Source organism: Crocodylus porosus, unplaced genomic scaffold (assembly GCF_001723895.1).
Source record: "Crocodylus porosus isolate Cpor-Errol unplaced genomic scaffold, CroPor_comp1, whole genome shotgun sequence".
NCBI classification, from domain to species: Eukaryota; Metazoa; Chordata; order Crocodylia; family Crocodylidae; genus Crocodylus; species Crocodylus porosus.
In genome coordinates, this window is record NW_017728947.1 from 104,811,002 (window position 1) to 104,830,444 (window position 19,443).

General features: G+C 45.9%; 1 protein-coding gene across 2 annotated transcripts; it reads left to right on the forward strand.

Annotated features, from left to right (window-relative positions):
- The first annotated feature begins 239 nt into the window (after positions 1-239).
- Positions 240-10,484, forward strand: ZBTB25 (zinc finger and BTB domain containing 25). 2 transcript variants are annotated; one of them, XM_019550834.1, is made up of 3 exons: positions 240-1,070; positions 3,149-3,328; positions 7,318-10,484. In XM_019550834.1, exons 2-3 carry the CDS (start codon positions 3,156-3,158, stop codon positions 8,459-8,461), a joined length of 1,317 nt encoding a protein of 438 aa, XP_019406379.1. In that variant the 5' UTR covers positions 240-1,070; positions 3,149-3,155; the 3' UTR covers positions 8,462-10,484. The 2 variants fall into 2 exon arrangements, with proteins under 2 accessions (XP_019406379.1, XP_019406380.1); XM_019550835.1 differs by having other exon boundaries at positions 243-1,070; positions 7,321-10,484.
- The last annotated feature ends 8,959 nt before the right edge of the window (positions 10,485-19,443 follow it).

Here is a 19,443-nt window from a genome sequence, read left to right on the forward strand (position 1 = left end):
GCCCCTGCCCCTGCCCCTGCCCGACGAGGGATTTCGAGACGCCGCTGCGCTCTGCCTGCTCTGAGCTGGCGGCGTGCGTTTGCTACTTGTCCCCGACTTTTTTAACGGACTAGTGTCTTGTTACCTGTCTCCGCGGTTCCAGCGGGCCCGAGGCAGCCTCTCCGCAGCCGCTGAGCGTTGTTGCTTATTACAGGTGGTGGGCAGGCTTGGAGTGTGACTATGGACATAATAGAGGTGGCCTGCCTATTGCAAACCTTTACTTCACATTTCCATACCGGAGGTTTTGGGGGCATCGTAATGAAAGAATCTGCTTGTGGGCTGGCTCTTTTGGGGGGTGGGGGTTGTGTTTAAATATTGTCAGAGATCAGTTCTTGCTTGGCCTTGAGTTGCCCTAAAGTTTTTCAGATGAAACAAGTGTTTTGTTGGGAAATAAACAGTGTTTTTCTTCCGTAACAGGCCTGCCAGTTCTGTTGGAAGGACAGGTGTAGGAATCGCTGTTCGTGACACAGCAGACGTGTTGCAGTAGTACCGCGGTGTAGTCTTTCTTCTGCGCGGGGATGATAGGCACGCGTGCTCCTACGCCTGTGTGTGTGGGGTGCGATTACAGCTGTGCCTTTGCTACACCCGCGGTGCCTCTGGGGGCTTGTATTTTATCCTGAGAAGTACAAGAGAATCCAAAGCAAGGTCTTCCAGCCGATGCGCTGGCTTACTGGGATGTTGTCAGCCAGGCAGTATCGACAAGAGCAGCGACGCACCGCAGAAAATACACACGCGTACTCGCTGGGTGGCCGTGTCTCGGGGCCCAGGGTTTGAAGCAAGTTCCAGACTCCCATCCCTTGCCTGTGTGTGGGGGAGTTTTATACAATGCAGGTTCAGGTTTCTATATTTCTGCCCATTCCTCTTTGATAAGGATCTCTTGGCCAATTTTTGAAAAATTAATATATTTTGTATTGCAGCTCAGATCCGTTCCAAATCTTATTGATTGAGCAGAACTCAGTTGTTCCAAAAACCATATCGATTGAGCAGGCAGAACTCAAACTCTCTAAACACCGTGTATGGTGCTATGCCTGGGGAGCATCCTCCATCCCAGGCCCAATTCAGGAGGAAGAAGGGAAACCGAGTCATGGCCTGCGATCATTGTTCTTTCCTTGGGTCCCCTTATAGCACTGGGTGTGAGATCACCAGCCTGCGCGTCTCCACTCCCGTGAAACTGGCCTTCACAGTCCTCTTCTCTCGCATGCTGATCCTTGTGATCGAGGCTGAGCTGCTTCTGGGATCAGAGTACGTGGGAGGAGGGAGGTAGTGACACACTCCTGCGAAGCAAAAAGGGGCGAGCGGTGTTCAGGTCTCCCGGCATCTTTATGACGGAATAACTTCAGAGTTTTCACGTGAAATGCTTCCCTTTACTAGAAATAACTTTGAGTTTCTACACACCGTAAAGAAACCGAGGAATCATTAGTTGTGAAGGAATTCAAAGGTGGAATTGCGGAACTGTTGGCAGTAATATGTAACCTATCCTTACAAACAGCCTCTGTGCCAGAGGACTAGCAGGTTGCCAACGTAACACCCGCCTTTAAAAAGAGTTGATCCCGGGAAGAATCTATCATAACGAATAAAATCAGGCATGCGGACAGATAAGATCTGATGGGGAAGAGTCAGCATGGTTTTTGCAAAGGGAAATCCTGTCTCCCCGGTGTGCTGGAGTTCTTTGGGAGGGTTAATAAGCACACGGATGAGGGGATCGAGCTGACATACCTGGGCTTCCAAACAGCTTTCGACAAGGTCTCTCAACAAAGGCTTAAAAAAACCCCAGGACTGGAGGGAAAGTGTCTGCATGGGTTGGGAGCTGGTTAAGAGATAGGAAGCAAAGAGTAGGGCTGAATAGTCACCCTTCAGGATGGACAGAGGTCAAAAGTAGAGTCCCACAGGGATCTTTGGTAGGCCCACTTTTGTTCAACATTTTCATCAGTGATCTGGAAATGGAGAGTTCACTGTGCCTGCACCCCCAAGTTTGCAGATGGTACCCAGTTATTCTGGGTAGTCAGATCCCCGGGTGACGGAGAGCAGCTGCCAAGCCAAGTGAGCGGACTGAAAAGCGGCAGACGAACTTCAGTGTTGGCAAGATAATGCACAAGGGGACAGAGAACCTCCGCGCTGGGTTCTGAACTAGCTGTTCTGACTCAGGAAAGAGACCCGGGAGTCACGGTAGATACAAAAAACCAGAAAAATGTTGGTCGTCATTAAGAAGGGAATTGAAAACAAAACTAAGAAGAGCATCATGTCATGATACAGTTGGATCCCTGATGTGCCCATGTCTTGAATGCTGTGTACAGGTCTGGTCTCCACGTTTAAAAAAAAGGATGTAGTAGAATTGGAAAAGGTAGAAAGCAGGGCAGTCAAAATGATCAGGGGTCCAGTTGCCATCCCAGGAGAGACTGAAAGGGCTAGGGCCTCAGTTTGGAAAGAAGGCGGCGGAGGGGGAATACAATAAAGGTCTATAAAATCATGAAGGATGTGGACAAAGTGAAAAGGGAACCGTTATTCACCAAGGCCCAGAATCCTAAAATTAGGGGGCATCCACTGAAATGAGTAGGTGACCGTTTAAAAATTAACAAGAGAAAGTACTTTTTTATGCAGCCCACAGATAACTTGTGGAACTCATTGTTACAGGAGGTGGCAGAGACCGGTGGCATAGCCAGGTTTAAACTAAACACATTCATGGCTGATAGATCTGTTACTAGCTGTTGAACAGAACAGTTGAAGATGTTTCTTCTGGTATCTCTAAACTAAAAATGCCAGGGAGGGTAATTAATAGGGGGATAGATTACTCTAGATAGATCCAGTTCAGTGCTTGCCCTCTAAAGCATCCACTTCTGCCACTGCCGGAGCCTGGACTGGGCTAGATGGACCACTGGTCTGACCCAGCATGCCACTTCTTGTGTTCTTAATAAAATAGGTTTTGGACGCACCTCATGGTATCAGTTTGCGCTGCACGTGCCGTCTGGAGGCTGTTGACTCCAGAGTGTTTCAGAGAATCCACAGTATCTTCAAATGTTGTTTGTCCTGCTCACTATGCACTTTTAACTGAATCAGGTAGCACTGCTGAATTTTAGTGAAACACTTTTTTTTTTTTCACTCTTGCTTTTAGAAACACCATGGATATGACTAGTCATAGTGTTGTTCTTCTGCAGCAGTTGAACACGCAACGTGAGTTTGGATTTTTGTGCGATTGTACGGTGGCCATTGGAGATGTCTACTTCAAAGCTCACAGAGCTGTGCTCGCTGCTTTTTCAAACTATTTTAAGATGATATTCATTCACCAGACAAGGTGAGAATATATCAGTTCACTTTCTACATGTCTAAGCCTTTTAATTGTGTTTTTCTTCCAAAGGAATTGTGCTCTGAAAAGACATCAGTACGGTGCTAGGTTACATAAAGCTCTGAAGGCTAAGCTGTCTAACCCAGATCATTTCCAGTTCAGGGTGTCATGTTAGAATGGTTTTATGACTGCACCTTGGTAATTGGAGTAAAGCAAAATTCAGGGCCAACATATATCACTACCCCACCTTTTAAAGAGGTGCCCTATATGAGACTAGAGAGAAAAATGTTGAAATCGTATAGTTTTCTTAAGTGGCACACACAGAATCTTAAAAACAAAACAGAAAACATCATCGTGCCACTGTACAAATCCATGGTGCCCCCGTGTCTTGAACAGTGTGAAGGTCTGGTCCCCGTGTCTCAGAAAGGATGTAGCAGCATTAGTAAAGGTACAGGAAAGGGCAACCAGAATGATCAGGGCAGGGAGCAGTTGCCACGCCGGGAGAGGCTCAAAAAGTTAGGACTGTCCACTTCAGAAAGGAGAAAGCTGAGGGGGAGTATTCACTTTTTGCAACATTATACTGGTGACTTAGCTCACCATTAACCCCCAGATCCACTTCTTCAGTCTAGCCAGACATTTCTCATTTTGTATCTGTGATTTCATCGTTCCATCCTAAGTGTAATACTTCGCATATGTTCTTACTGAATGTCATCCAATTTTATTCCAGGTCATTTTTCCAATTTCGGATCCAAGACCTGTCCTCTAAAGCGTGTGCTGTCACTCACCATGGTGTCAGCCACAAATTTCAGTGTGCACGCAAGTCCACCCACCAAATAAGTAGTTATGATACTGAGCAGTGCCAGATCTGGGGCAGACTATAGGGAGCCCCACCTGATATCTCCTCCCAGTTGGATGCCTCCAGCCAGTTGATGGCCACTCTTAGAGCATGATTTTCCAACTCGGCACTTGCCTAGATCTAGAGCTTCAGCTTCCTTGGACAGCGCTAAAGCCAAAGTATATTCTGCCCACTGCCCTCTTCCCAGTCATTAAGCTTGTCATGCTGTCACAGAGGGAAATCAGGTTGGTCAAGGCAGACTTGCTCTGGACAAATCCATGTTGGTTCTTCCTTATCGCCTTGTTATCATCTAGGTTCTCAGAGCTGGTTCTTTGTTACGCTCCAGTATCTTTCTGGGTATCGAGTCTAGACCGATCGGTTTGTAATTCCATGGGGCCGCCTCATTCCCTTTGAGAAAGGTGGGCACTATAGTTGTCCTTTTCCAGTCTTCGGGGACTGCACCCAACCTCCATGAGTTCTCAAAAGTGGTAACCAGTGGCTTTGCAATGACCACAGCTAATTCCTTGAGTACTCTAGGCCAGATCTCATCTACCCCTGCTAACTAGAAACACCCAGTTTTTCTGAGTAATCAGTTTTTCTGAGTAATCGCTGCAAGGCTTATTAACTACCCTGTGTCACTGCTGTAAACTGCTTGTCGTCAGATCGTGAGCCTTCTCCGTGAAGACTGAAATAAAAAAGGCACCAAACACTTCAGCCTTCTCTGCATTATCCCTTATTAGCTTCCCCTCCCCGTTCAGTACAGAGCCCGCACTTCTCTTTGCCTTTCTCTTACTTCCAACACATTTACAGAATGCTCTTTCGTTACCGCGTCTGTCCCCGTGTACCTTGCTGGCTGCGTGTTTGCTCACGCCACGGTCTTCTTGTGCTCTACTCTCGTACTTTTCTTTAGTTGCCAAATAGCTGCTACTTTTTTAACAGATTTCTTTTTCTGTTTCAAGTTGTGGAGGAACCTGCTGTTCGGCTCTACTGGTCTCTTGCTACGTCTTCTGTCCTTTCTTTACGGAAGGGTAGCATGCTCTTTTGCGCTTCTTATTGACTTGGTTAAAGTCTGCTTTTCTGAAGTCCAATATTTTCATCCTGTTCTTCTTCCTTTCTTTAGGATGGTTTCATCCTTCTGTTATTTCGCTGTTGCCCACCTCACCTTCACTCTTCACATTCTCAACTCATTCCTTTTTAAGAAAGCAGTAAATGGGAGAGTTTCCTTTGCCCTCCATCTGCACCAAAAAGTTGTCCCCCAAGAATTTGCTGGATCGTTGCGTGCAATACCATGTTACCTTTGCACCCTGCACTAGATATGACAATATTTAAAGTCTCCCAGAAACACTAGTTCCTATGATTTGGATGCTTCCATTAGTTGTTTAAAAATCGTCTTCCTCTTCTTCCTTGGTACGGTGGTCTTGAGCATACATCCATCACGACATTGCCCTTCCTGTCTTCCTCTTTCATCTGAGCCCAGGGGCTGTCAGCAGGTCTACTTCTCTCTTTGTTGCCTATCTCAGAACAACTATATATGTATATATATCTTTCAACGTACAATGCATTGTTGTCTCTTTTTTCTGTCTGCCTTCCTGAACAAGCAGCACTCATCCATATCGGTATTCCAGTTGTGTGGACTGTCTACTAGGATGCAGTTCATCCTGCTCCCTGCCCGTACCCCTTGCATTAGTATATACGCATCTTTTTCTGACTAGCTTCTTGCCTTGCTAAGATTCTCTCTTCTGCCTCCTCTTCAGAGATCCTTATCCAGGTCATCGTGGTTTTTTACTTACCTGTGAGCTGTCGTCTCCATCGCCTGTTGAAGCTAGTTTAAAATTCTCCTTACTAGGCCAGCAAACCTGGGTACAAAAAAGCTGTGCCTCTTCTTCATTCAGTGGATCTCATCGCTGCTCAGGCCTCAGCAGTCCTGGAACACTGCACCATGGTTTCCAAAATCAGTCTCCAAAGACATGAATTCGTGGGGGGAGTGAAGCAATAAGGGTGACCACGTGCAGTTTTGTGTTGCAGGCTTTCAGATAAGGGACTAAAATCATCAATTCATTTCAAATACAGTGCAGCAGCGAATGTCTTCTGCCTGTCCCTGACATTCGGATGCTGAATTTTGGTTGGATACAAATGGCTCCTACACGGTCATTGCCTCGGGCAGCTCCTGAACTCTGATAGTTCAAGTCTTACTCAATTTGTGATTTTGCGGAAACTGCAGAATCAGGCATTATCCATGAAATTGGGCATTGTCTGCAAAATCTGTGAACAAAACTCCCCCTAAAAATAAAACACTGGCTCCCCAGCCGGGCAGGAGGGGGGCAATGGGAAGCTGCCAGTGTGAAGGGGAGCAGCCAATGATGGCCACCCCTGCCCTTGATTGGCTGAGTGGGTTGCCCATTGTGTGACCCTGCCCCTCTCTGCCAGTCAGTGGTGAGGGGTGGGGCCACCAGGGCCTCTTGGCCAATCATAGGCTGGGGGGGGGGGGACTCTGCCACAACAAGCCTGTGAAAATAGCAGCCAGGCCTGCAGTCAGCCCATGAAATTGGCCTCCTGCTTGCCTTGATTTCTGTAGGTCCCTAGTTATTCTGCTTCTCTCTGTCACTGAGCAGGCTCCTTGGTCTTCCTTTCTGTAAAATGGGGGCGGCAATTATCTGAGGAGGCTGCTGACGGTTCATTACTTGAAATTTGTGAAGGCTTTTGATGATTTGAAGTTAGAGATTAGTACCGAGCATTATTTATGACCAATCCCACTTATTGGTGAGACTGGTGATAAGCAACTGGAACTGTCAAATGTATTACCTACATTTGTAGAAATATTGAGGCCCAGATTTTCAGAATTGCACGGTTGGTGCCCTCATAGCGTGCAGTTGCAATCCTTTATTTGAATGCACACGCACAACACTTGCGAATACAGATAACCAGCTGTGTGGGTGACTAGTCACTTACACACGCAATTTCTAGGGTTGTGAGGACAGCCACTACCATTTCATGTGCTGCTTTATCCAAATTAGACGTGAATAGTTCTGCAGATCTTGGGTATAATGTTAGATTGATTTTGAAGCTGGAAAAGACAAATAATAGGTCCTGTGATTGCTTAGATGCTGGAACAGGACTAGCATTTAGAGAAATGCATGCGTTTAATTTTGAGTATTGTTTTAAGCAGTGACTGCATAAAGATTCAGCCTACAGATATACAGCCAGACATATTCAGCTACTTGTTGCACATCATGTACACGGGGAAAGGGCCAAAGCAGAGCGTGAGTCACAGCCAACTGGAGGAGGGCATTCGATTTCTTCATGCAGACTACCTTTCCCGTATCACAGTTGAAATGAATCGAGTGTTTTCCCCAGAGGCCGAGAAGTCTTCAAACCTATATGGAATTCAGATCTCGACTGCGCACAAAACAGCCGAGAAAGGTCTTGCAGGGAAAGAAAATGCAACAAACACTGGAAACAGGTCTGCTGCCCAGGGTGACCCCCCACAGTTACAACTCTCCCTTGCCATTGGGCTGGATGACGGCACCCTAGAACAACAAATTGCCCATCCTTCCGTTCAAGCACCTGAAGCTGTCAAACTGGTGGAGGAGTTTCCAAAAGTACTGGTGTCTATAAAGCAGGAGAAATACGACCCTGAGCTGATGGAGTCCCAGAGTCGTGTATCCCCCCGTCCAGATGTTGCAGGTCCTACGTTTTCTAAAACAAACTTCAAAATGCATTTATGTCAGTACTGTGGGGAGTGGTTTGATTCGCATGACAATCTGCGGGAACACTTGTGTATTCCCGTGTCGGGGTCTCTTCCCTTCGGTGTCCCAGCTTCCATCCTCGAAAGCAGTGACCTTGGTGAAGTGCAGCCTGTTACGGAGAACCGGGAGGCTCTTGAAAGTCACAGGCTTGGTACCTTTCGAATAAAAGAGAGTGAGCACCGGTTGAAACGTCCAAACAGTAGTCACGCCGAGCCATTACAGATTAGCCAGTTGTCACTAATTTCCAAAGACAGTGAACCTGTGGAGTTAAACTGTAACTTTTCTTTTACAAGAAAGAGAAAAATCAGTTGCTCGTTGTGTGGCCACAAATTTCTCCGAAAGAGCCAGTTGCTGGAGCACATGTACACGCGCAAGAACAAGCAGTTCAAATCTAACCGATGCCAAAGGCTTGGTAACCCAGTGGGCCATAGCTTTCACCCTTGTAACGAGAACAACACCACAGTGCCACCTTTCAGCCGATCTCAAGGTGCCTTAGATTCATCCCCTTCGTTGGAGTCTGATCTTGTCCAAGAAAAGATTGATCCAATCGTAGTAGAATAAATAGCTTGGTTTCTGCCTCGCTCTAAGACTGAGAAGGCTCTGACATCCTTCCATGTCTCAGAGTTTTGTACCCTCTTCCCAAGCTGTGTCTTCAGCTACCAGCCCTATCTGCATTGAAATGAAACTTTTACTTGCAGGCAAGGATCTTTGGGTAGATGTGATATTTTTTTATTAGCCCAGCTGAGTAGCTGGGAAAAAGTTCCTTGCAAGCTTTTGGACACTTACCCTTTTTACATGTAAAGTTAAACTTAGTTCTTTTGTTAATTTGAATTTTAAGCTATTCTTCAACAGCGGCCAGATAATTTAGATAATGTTTTTATAAAGGTCGATACAATTGAGTTGTGCTTTACTCGAGTTAAGATTGTGGGTATGAGGCGTAAACAACTAATGTATCGAGCAGAACTTAAGGCGGTGTATATCCTGCAGATAATCTTCCAGAGCGCGGATGCTATAAAGAAATGAAATGTTCCACTTTACCCAAATTGTAGTCTCAGGCTGCCACCTGACTTGGAGCAAGTCATTGCACCTCTTTGAGGTGGGGGGTTGATTCATCAAGCACTTAAAGTGTGGTCAACTTAAGTGCCTGCTTAACTTCAGGAACATACTCAAGTGCTTTGTTATACCATGCCTATTTTCTTATCCCAAGGCTACTCCTGCCTAATCAGTCCAAATTACATAAATGGAACCAAGATTTACTGAAGTCCCCAACAAGTCATGGGGGCATGAACTCTGCTTGGAGGTGCTCAGTCCCAGATGCTGCAGGGGAAACACCCTCCAAGTGAAGTTTATATGTAGTAAAAATCCAGGATGCTTTTTCCTCATGAAACGTGATGTGAGCGTGAACAGCTTGGAATAATATGCTCCTACATAGTATGGTGACTACACCCAGGGAAAGAGCAAGTCTTCTTATCTTGGTGTGTGCTATACTCTTAACATGGTTTAGATCTATTTTTTTAACTTTCTATCAATCAGGGGTAGCTCAACATCCCCCCTCATCCCCTTCCCAATAAATTTGCTTGTTAGGGTCTCTGGGATTAATATTTTGCTCCGTTTTATATGACAGTCTCTCAGAGCATCCCTTACCAAACAGGATGTAAGAAATCCCTAAAACGTACCATTGGCCTAAACACTGAAGAAAGCAATATGGAGTAATTCTGATATTGAGAAAGTTTTAAAAAATGCACTGAATCGACCCTGGTAACTGCTGCACTGTGCTGTCAAATAATACCAGTAGGCAGTTTTCCACAAATGTGCATTTAAATCAGCACTGAGGTCTTCTGGCCACTTGCCCTGGGATTGTCTCACTAGAATACAATTTAGGAGGAACAGGGAGAAACCTTTGAGCGATTTTGAGAACTATTTATTGCCAGTGTATATGTGGACCAAATCTCTTAAAGCCAATATTTTTTAACTGACTTCACTCAAGTTGGCTGAAGCCCAGAAAGAAATGTGAAATCAAAACATTTTTAATTACAAATGCATCCTAAACCTCTTACTTTTTAAGGAATCAAAACATCTCTGTTCTGTTTTATTTAAATACCTACGGTGCACAGAAGCCAAGAGCTAAATGGACAGAAAAGGTTTTTTCTTGCAGGCGGTCTGGCCATACCATGGCTGAGACATCCTGCTTTGGCAATACAGAAATGCTCGTATTTCTGTTGCTCCTTGGTAGAGAACTACTCTCCAGGCCCTGACAGCACCTTTTGCAACACTAAAAAGCTGAGAAACTTCAAGTTTAATTGAGCACCCAACCCCAATTCTGCTGTGTTAACTGGTATGGCTCAAGAGACCTGGGCCCAGCAGAGATGTTGGCAAACACACTATCAATAGCCAGTAAGTGTTAGCTGCTCAGATTCGATCCAAGACACCCTGCTTGGTTTTTCCAGCTAACCTGTTCTGTAATCCTAGCGTAGACGTGAACATGCAAATGGTATATTTTTTTTCCCATGTGAAGACATAGCCTTCAAGTGCTGAGTTTTAACATAGAGGCACTTGTAAAACTGAAGTGCTTATAGAGAGTGTTAAAAAGGACTAATAATGTCAAGCAGGTTAGATCCAAAATTTGACTTGCTTAGCTTTTTTTTTTTTTATGACTAAGGAGAATGCCCTCTGCATTCTTCTTAGTTTCATAGTTTCTAGGGTCGGAAGGGACCTGAGCAGATCATCGAGTCCGACCCCCGGCCAGGGCAGGAAAGAGTACTGGGGTCAAACGACCCCAGCAAGGTGACTGTCCAGCCTTGTCTGAAAGACCCCCAGGGTAGGAGCCAGCACCACTTCTCTTGGAAGTTGGTTCCAGATCTTAGCCGCCCTGACCGTGAAGTAGTGCCTCCTGATATCTATCTTCTTCTGACTTCCTTTTGTAAACCATACAACAAAACAGAGTTTTTTAGCTTTGTCTTCTGCCTACACTGGTAGCAGACTGAACAGGATTCTCAGGGCTCTGCTTGCCTCATTTATACTAGTGTGCCGTTAAGCTGTGACCCTTACTTTTGCATTTCAGTTCCAGTATCAATGTAAGGAAACACCCATTGCCTGTGGAAAAGGGAGAGAGGGGAAGATTTTCAGAGGCACCTATGGCCGTCTGATTATCTTAGTTGGAATTAGGTATCTCAGTTCAGGGACTTAACTCCCATTGGAAGTCTAATGCCTCTGAAAATTGTGTCCCAAATCCAGTGCCTTATTAAGGAGGTATTTTTAAAAGTGGGCAATGTGAACAAAGCTAAGTATTTGTGACAGAAGGGCATGCAGACAGCGGTGCTGCAGGGTAGGGCTGGGGGTGGTGTGTGGTGTGTTCCTTGGAGCGTTTTGATCTTTATGATGTGTCAAGTGTTACTTTTTAGAAATTGGCCAGTAGGTGAGTACTTAAATAGGAACAGTGAAAGGAGTAGTTATCACACCTGTGCATGTGATTGACTGTGATGTAGGGATGACTTGATCATTTTGAATATGAAGGATTTACTTTCTGGAATAGGTAAATTAACTTTTGTGTTTGTGTAGAGGCATATGTTTGAAACCTTGTAAGCATTAATAGTCAGTATAACTCACTGAAGGTTTATTAGAGTTCCTTGGACTGACCTTTGTACCATAAAGGTTAAATACATTTGCCTTACTGTTGTTCTGTGTACTTTACAAAAAGGTTTTCCTGTATTTTTTTTAATTGAAAATGTTTGAGGTGCAGCTGCAATGAGAACAGGTAAAAAAAACTAGGTGGAAGTCTTGTCAAATCTGAATGCTGTTATTTGGAGCTGCTTCTCCGAAGTGTCTTTATTTTTGTTTGTTCTGCAAACTTTAATTTTAGAAGAAAATTACTCTTCCAGACAGTGACATCAGCAATAACGGCAGCTCATGCCCGTGTATTAACGTGTTTTATACAGTATTATTGTATGAACAAGATGTTCAGATCAATGTACATTTGACCTGCTGTGCATATGTACTTTTTCTTTTAAAGCAAAATCTGTATGCTGTACAGTTGAACCAAAAACAGTGCATTTCCTGTATCTTGTTATGAGAAATAAATTCATGTGATACAATGCATATGTAACCCGGGTGCGGCACAATAGTTGCCACCCCTGCCCAGTATCGGGGATGGTGAGGTGAGAGTGGGGCAGGGCTTCCAGCTAACACCAGTTTACTTTCCAGCCGGCCCCTGCTCCCCACAGAGCAGCCCGTGGTCCCAAGAAAGTCTAACACTTAACTGATTTAACTATTTGCACTTTATTTACAAAACAGGAATAATAGGAAGGATTATTTACAAGTGAACTTAAATGGCAAAACAAACCAGAACATTAGTCAACCCTTGACTCAAGAGCCACAGGTCGGGTAACTGGCAGCTTCCAGCCACCGCTGAGGTGCTACCACAAGGACGCAAGGTGCTCACTCCCTGGAGCGCCAGCAGGCTTCCTGATAAGCAACAGACTGCAACAGATTAAGCTCTTCTGGTCTGCAGCAATCAAATTGTATCAAACCCCAGCCCCCCAAAGAGGCTGAAGGGTGACCCTCTGTGACAACCAAAAAGGCAAGCAACAAAGTAGGCTCCTGCAGCCATCAGCGTGACCCACGCACAAAGCTCAGGGACTCCATCCGATGACAATCAGCTGCAGAATAAGGGACAGGACTGAGTCCCCTCTGGGGCAGTCAGTGGCAGAGGGTCAGCAGCACAGGCAGCTCCCAGGGGTTGTTGCTCTAAACCCCTGCTCTGGATGACTAGGCAGGTACCACACGCGCCTCGCGGCTCGCCAGTCCTGCTCCGAGCGCCAGCCTGCGCCCTGAGCTCCCGGGGACTCTCGTCCTGGTGCTGTGCTGCTCCTCAGGTTCCCAGTGCCTTGCCTGCTGCTGTCCCGTGTCCCCAGGGAAGGGAAGGGATTTCCTCAACTCACTGGCCCAGCTCCCTGCTCCGGATAAGGATGCCGCCTGCGCTCCTGGCCACTGCCTCTTCTCCGCAGTGGAGTGGGGGGCCTACCGCCACCGCTAGCCTCCGGGATGCCCAGCACGGCCAGCACACTGGGATGGGCCTGGGGGCACCAGCTGTCTGCCCCAAGCCCTGGCTCCGGCTCCCTCTCTGCTGGAGGCACGGCCGACCGCCACTGCCTTCTTCTTCCAGGGCCTTCGAGGCTCTTCAGAGGGGTCTCTGCTCCCTCTGCTGGGTCAGCTCACCCCAGCTCTTCTTGGGCCTCCTGCGTCATTCCCTGGAGTCACTGTCAGCAGCCCCCAGGCCAGTTTGGCTGCTGCTTTTATCCCCTCCGGCCGTCCCTCCCTGGCTTGCGAACTGGCCAACCCGGGCTCAGGGTGGTGGGCCCCCAACCCCGGCCATCCCCCTTCCATGCGAATGAGGGGATTGAAAACCCCTTCTTACGATGGCTTCTCCTTCTCCATGGGGCAGGGCTCCCCTGCTCCACCTTTAGGCTGGCTCGGAGTTCACCGGCACTACTTCTAGCCCAGGGTAAGTATCTCAAGCCCATCCGGAGAGCCCACATTGGCAGTCTGTTACACGCACTAAGTTATTTGATAAATACACAAATAGAGCTGAAAAAGAGTTGAAAAAATGGCCTGTTTCTGATCTGAAGGAACTTCAGGTTATTATCATAATATACATGAAAAGTACATCTTAGTGAAGGGCATTAATTGTATTTCTCTTTATTTTTGGAACGTGTAACCAGTTTTTTCCAGTTAGTCTCTGGATAAGTGCTGTCATTGAACTGTGTGTTGGCCATACACAGCAACTCGGTATGGGGATTAATAATTTCTTATTTAGTTGCTCACTCCGATCTATCTGCTTTTAACAGTAACCATGTTCTTTTCAAGTCACCCAACTTACCTTGAGATGAGCTTAAGGTCTCAGTCAAGTTTGCAGGTCATAAGATATCCACCCTGCAGGGACCTAGAGGACTCACCTGACAACAGAGTGTGTTTGCTCCTAGATGTAGGATCCTCCAGAAGAGATTTGGGGCCCACGGTTAATGCAGAAGAAACAGCGGCTGCTGTCTTCCGTCCTGAACCCATCATCTGGATAGAGATGATCACGTTGCAGGGGCGAGTGACCCAGCATTGAATGGACTCTCTTGGTTGTATTTAACTCTGTACTGTTCTGCGCCTTGTGGGGTCAATGTTGCTTTCTGTGACCTTGAAGTTTGAAAATTGCCCTGCCGTATCCAAAAGATAAACCTCACATTTCCATTTGTGAGTCAAAGAAACTGCAGTAGCAAGGGCTCCGGAGCTGTTGCAGAAACTTCAGGAACAAATGTGTGGTTTTTCCTACGTTCACAATACAGCAAGAACGTTAAGCCAAGTTTGATATTGTAGCAGATGTTGTTCTGTAAACCCTTTTAACCACAAATCTTTGCCTTGCAAACCTGTCCCATTTGACATATATGGGAGCAGACACGAGCCTGCGCAACAGTGACTTTTTTGGAGGTGGGGGGAGGGCTGTGATTTTTAATTTCAAATACTTCTCCTGTATGTTAGATGGTTTGTCGATCAACTCTCACCTCATGACTGTACGCAGAGGCAAAGCTTGTGCTATGATATTTAAAACAAAACCTGTCTAGCTTGAACTTCTGGGCTAACGATGCTCTCTGGGTCAGGTCCTTCAGGATGCTGAGGTTCCTCTCTTGGCTGTTGAACAGTTGAGGGCACTTGGCACCATCAGCCTCAATAAGGGCGACTTCATTTTCATTATATGCAGCACTTTACTGGTGCTGACAGTTCATTTTGGTGGCATTGTGATGTCAAATTTTTCCATATGAAATGGAAGTATGGCATTGAGTACGTTCCCGTCTTTGACGTCCAGATGAAACCTCTGGGCCCAAGCCCGTTCCCTTTATAACATTGTTCTGGGTAGTCTGCCTGGCCTGCTCCTGGGATCATTTCATAGACACACATTTCTTTTTAACCATGTCTGTCTCTGCTAATCCCCTTGCCACTTTGTGTGCTTTAAAATTCATGTCACCTCAACCTCCTCCTGTATCGCCCAGGGATTTAACTTAATGTTGTGGCCACTTTACGTGTCCCGGTTCTTGAGTGGCCACACGGTGGGGCTGGTGTATAACAGTGACGAGCTTCTTTTCCATTAGCAAAACGTTTGTGTTTGGGCTTAATGCTTCACGTGGCTGGCATTCGTCTGAGCCGTGAATCAGGAGTCACGACAAGTGCTAAGCAGTGCAAAAGGTCTTACCTCACCCTCCCTTCACAAACTGCAGCAAAGCCTGAGGTCTTACAGATTGCTTGTGTATTGCTCTACCATGTGGCTGGCTCAGTTATCGTGCATCAAACCAAACGCCTACAACATTACAGCCTGATATTTTCAGCAAAGCTGGTTCAATGTTGTGATGTACACCCTGTGCTGTGGGGTATGCACTGAGAGATATTCAGTCAACAGTGTCTGCATCAGCCAAGATCTTTGAGAAAAGGAAAATAATTTATCCTGCTGTAAATTAAAATGTTGGACCCGCAGCTCTGCCCCACTCCCATTCGCCGCCCTGGCTGGGCAGTGCCTGCCCCTGCCCCACTCCCTCCCTCACTGCAGAGGCATTCCTCCATCCCTGCCACACAGGTTTACTAGCAGGAGGTTGCTTTCCAAGCTGCTGGGCTGCATTCCCGTAAATCAGCTATCGGGTTGGTATTGGCCAATACGGTTGGTTAATAATTGGCCAATGGTATCGGCCAAGAAAATCTTTATTGGTGCACCCTTACTGACTTCCGTTATTTAACATCAGAGAGCTGGGTTTTCTTCTACTTATGCTAGGAAAGACTGGTTATGTTTCTAGAGAAAAGCGGTTGTGGACAAGCGCAGATCCAGGATCTGAAGCCAGGATTTGATTCCTGCTTCACCCAAACTTTTAAAACCAACTGCCTGGATGGGGCTGAGGCATTTCTATTCAGGCAGCTCTCAGGGAGTCAACTGACTTCATGACTTACTATAATCTACCTGATTCCTGCCTGAGCAAGAGCTGTGGGACGAGGAGACTGGGGGCACTGCTTCGGGGTCTTGACCTTCTGGTGAGGTCCTATTGCACAGGCTCCCCAGGGTAATTGTCTCTGATATGTCCTCCATAGGAGGTCTATATTGAGCAGGTTTTTTTTGGTATTGGGTGGTGGAACCGGAGCGTGCTCCATCCACTCCATGCATTGACCTGGTATTGCAGTGCTTCCAGGACCGGTGCAAAAAAACAGGAAAAAAAAAAAAAAACCTGATTCCTGCTAATCTCTCTTCACTCCACAGGTGTTAGTGACCCTGTCCTTTTTAATGGTCTTGATGTTCCATTAATTCAGCTGTCCTTTCTTCTGCAAATTTGCTGCCTTATAGCCATTTCTGGTAATATCGCCCTTCTATTTCGCAGCCCTTCAGACTGTTTTTAGTTCTAGCTAAAAACATTAACGCGGGTGAACATTAACTTTGGTGTGGCAATGACTGCCAGTGAAGTGTTGGATGCAATGTCACGATGCTCAAGGTGAGATTTTGCTTTACAAATCTGAATAAGAGATTTACATTTAACTATAATGACTACAGGACTAATACAACAATATATTTTGAATACTTTTGCCTAGATTGTTGTAGTTTTTAAACTTTGTATATAATCTGACAAATTTGTGCACATTCCAATTAAGTAGTTGTTATTTTTGCTCTGTTTGTAAACTGAATAATAGTAAATCTTCTAGTTTAAGTGGGGAAAAATGTGTTGTGTTCTAGGTGATGATTTACCACATTATCTGCACCCTCTTTTCAAAATCCTAGATCTGCCCAGGATTATGGGCATACAGTTGCCAAATACCTTCTCCATATTAAACTTCTGTGGCTTCCCTACTTTACATCCTCAACATTTTTGGCTGCTGAATACAACCGGCTCGAAATGAATCCCTTCTCTGACTGCACATATAGTAAGCGAGAATGGAGATAACTTCTGTCACTCCAATTAACTTGCATCGATTGTTTAATCAAAAGAACAGTTTTCATGATCTTGTGACTGTGCTAGAAGACACTGGTACTACATTGTTGTCTACAGCAGAAGCAGCTTGTTTGAAAATACGTTTATAAAGCCATGGTTTGAATCAGTGTCCTTACAAGTCTAACCCAGACTGACATAGGTGATGTGTAGGGGGGTACAGGGGGGCACATGCCCCCCCACCTGAAATTGGCTGCTGCCTGCACCCTCACCACCGACGTGGCTGGCAGTAGTTGCGGGCAGTCCCCACTTGCTGCCATGGTACCCCCCCAGTCGTGGGGGGCACCAGTCATTCATGCAAACTGATTAGCTGCTGCTAGGGTACTTTGTCCTGCACTAGAGCTGGATGCTACCCTTAAGGGCCCTGCCACATGTTCAGATTAAAGCTGGATAGAAACCAGCTAGAGAGCTGTTACATGTGTTCAAGCACTAACTTTGTAGCTGGTTGCCTCTTTTTATAGTTGGATGATGTATCCAGCCATGTGTATGTTATGGTGTGATAATTACTTTGCACATGTGGCTGGTCTAAATTTCCTGCACTATTAACAGGTTAATTGCACAATATATGTAATGTATCTACGTAGCAGGGGCCTTAAGGTGTGTCTGTATCAGAGCGAGGCTTCCTCAGCTCCCTTGCACGCAGTTCCTCTGTTGTGGTGGTCTGAGCAGCCCCAACGATTTGCTACTTCTGCTGCATGCGGTGAAGGCTTGGCTCCAGCCTCCGTCTTGTACTATTATGGCTCATGCAGTTGAGCCAGAACGTTAAGGGAAGTGATCTGAGCCAAATATACAGTGGCGGCAGATTATTTCCTTCCCAGTCACAGACAGAGGAGGGGGGAGCAGCAAATCCAACGATGAAACCTTTTACTAGAAGAAAAGAAAAAGCCCAGATTTATGGACAGGCTTCTCAGTGATGCTTAGAGTACAAGCAGTTCATGTCTCTTAAATGAAATGGTTATGAGCTCATTTTCCTTTTGGGCCTCTCAAACATCTCCCAACCTTCTCCGGCAAGCCAACCCTAAGCTGCAACAAGCCCCCTGCCCTTCCCAGCCTGCAGCCCCCGCTGCTGGAGCAGATGACATCACGCTGTGACTCACTGAAATGTCTGCAGCAGCTTCAAGTACATTCAAGACGCTTTGGTAGCTTCTGCTGTGAAATGAACAGTACAATCAGTCGTGCTATTTATTTGGGTAGTAAATGAACTGCAATTTCAGATTTAAAAAAAAATGCCACTCATCCTGCTCTAAAAGCGTTCCGTTTCCATGATGCTGGGCAGACCGTGCCCAAGTATCTTACAGATGCAGTCAAAGACAAGCTCTTGGCATTCAGGGAAAAGCAGGAGGGGGCTGAGACTTTCAGCAAGAGGGAGGCGATGCATCATTCCCTCTCCTTTGTGGGCAGGAAGAGTGATGATTTGAAACCTTGTAGGAGTTTGAACTCTTAATTTCCCACCCCAACTGCCAGCTGCATTGCTGCATAAATATCTCAGTAGGCTCAGCAGTGATGGATAAGCACTTTGTCTAGGTGTTTTGGTTAAAATGATAAGCAGTGAGAGTTAATGTTGACATTTAAATTACTGTCATTAGATTTCAGAGTTAACGTATCTCTTAAGATCGAATCAGAAAATAGCACAAGCAACTCCCCACTTGTGCTCACAGGCATTTGGGAAGAATTTGGTACTTAGGATTCTTCTGTATCTGGCCTTAAAGAAGAACTTAGATGGGACTTAGGTCACCCGGACTTTAGGACCTTGGAGGGGAAAGCCCGGAGTTCCTGTCCATGCTCCAATAACTACGAGGTGTGAGACGATGAGCTCCATTGGTTCTGAATTTTTGAAGGACACGTTTGCCAGAAACAGTTCAATCCACTAGCTACAGATAGTAATTTTACATGCAAAACATGTTTTGAAAGGCTTTTTCCCCCCTCCATCCTATTTAAGGCAGTTTTACTGAACTAACAAAAGCTGTTTTAAGGCATTCTTTTACATGCATTTTAACAGGATCCTATATTTCTTCCCAATAGAGTCCGACACATAACACAAATAAAAATTAGCCCTATAGTAACAAAAAAAAAGTATCAGTCACCATTTTCTAACATAAAAATAAAAATGGAGCCACCCCCTTGAAACACTTCGTATGCTGCTTTCTCCAAGGTTATTCTTGCCTTAAACATATATTGACAGGACATGGACAGAAAATGCTGTGACTAAAACTATCCATGTCAAACAGATGTCTCACGTTGTGAAGTGTTGTTCACACGAGAATGCAGTGCAATGCCAGACACAGTCCCCTAGCATGCTGGTTGCTGTCTGTTGTCTGTACTTTCTGGGTCCAGGTCAAGTTTTCTGCAAGTGCAGATGGCACTGCGTAGGCTGTAAGGCTTATTTGCTTCCTAGTATTAATGCTTCCTTCAGCATCTATGTGGTCCTGCTGTTGGCTCCTGTAGCAAGGTGGCTCAGAAGCAGGCAGTGAACATGGCGCCAGCTGCACCAGGCAGGACAAAGGGGTGACCTGCTCACAGAAAGCTGGTTTAGGGACTGGACAG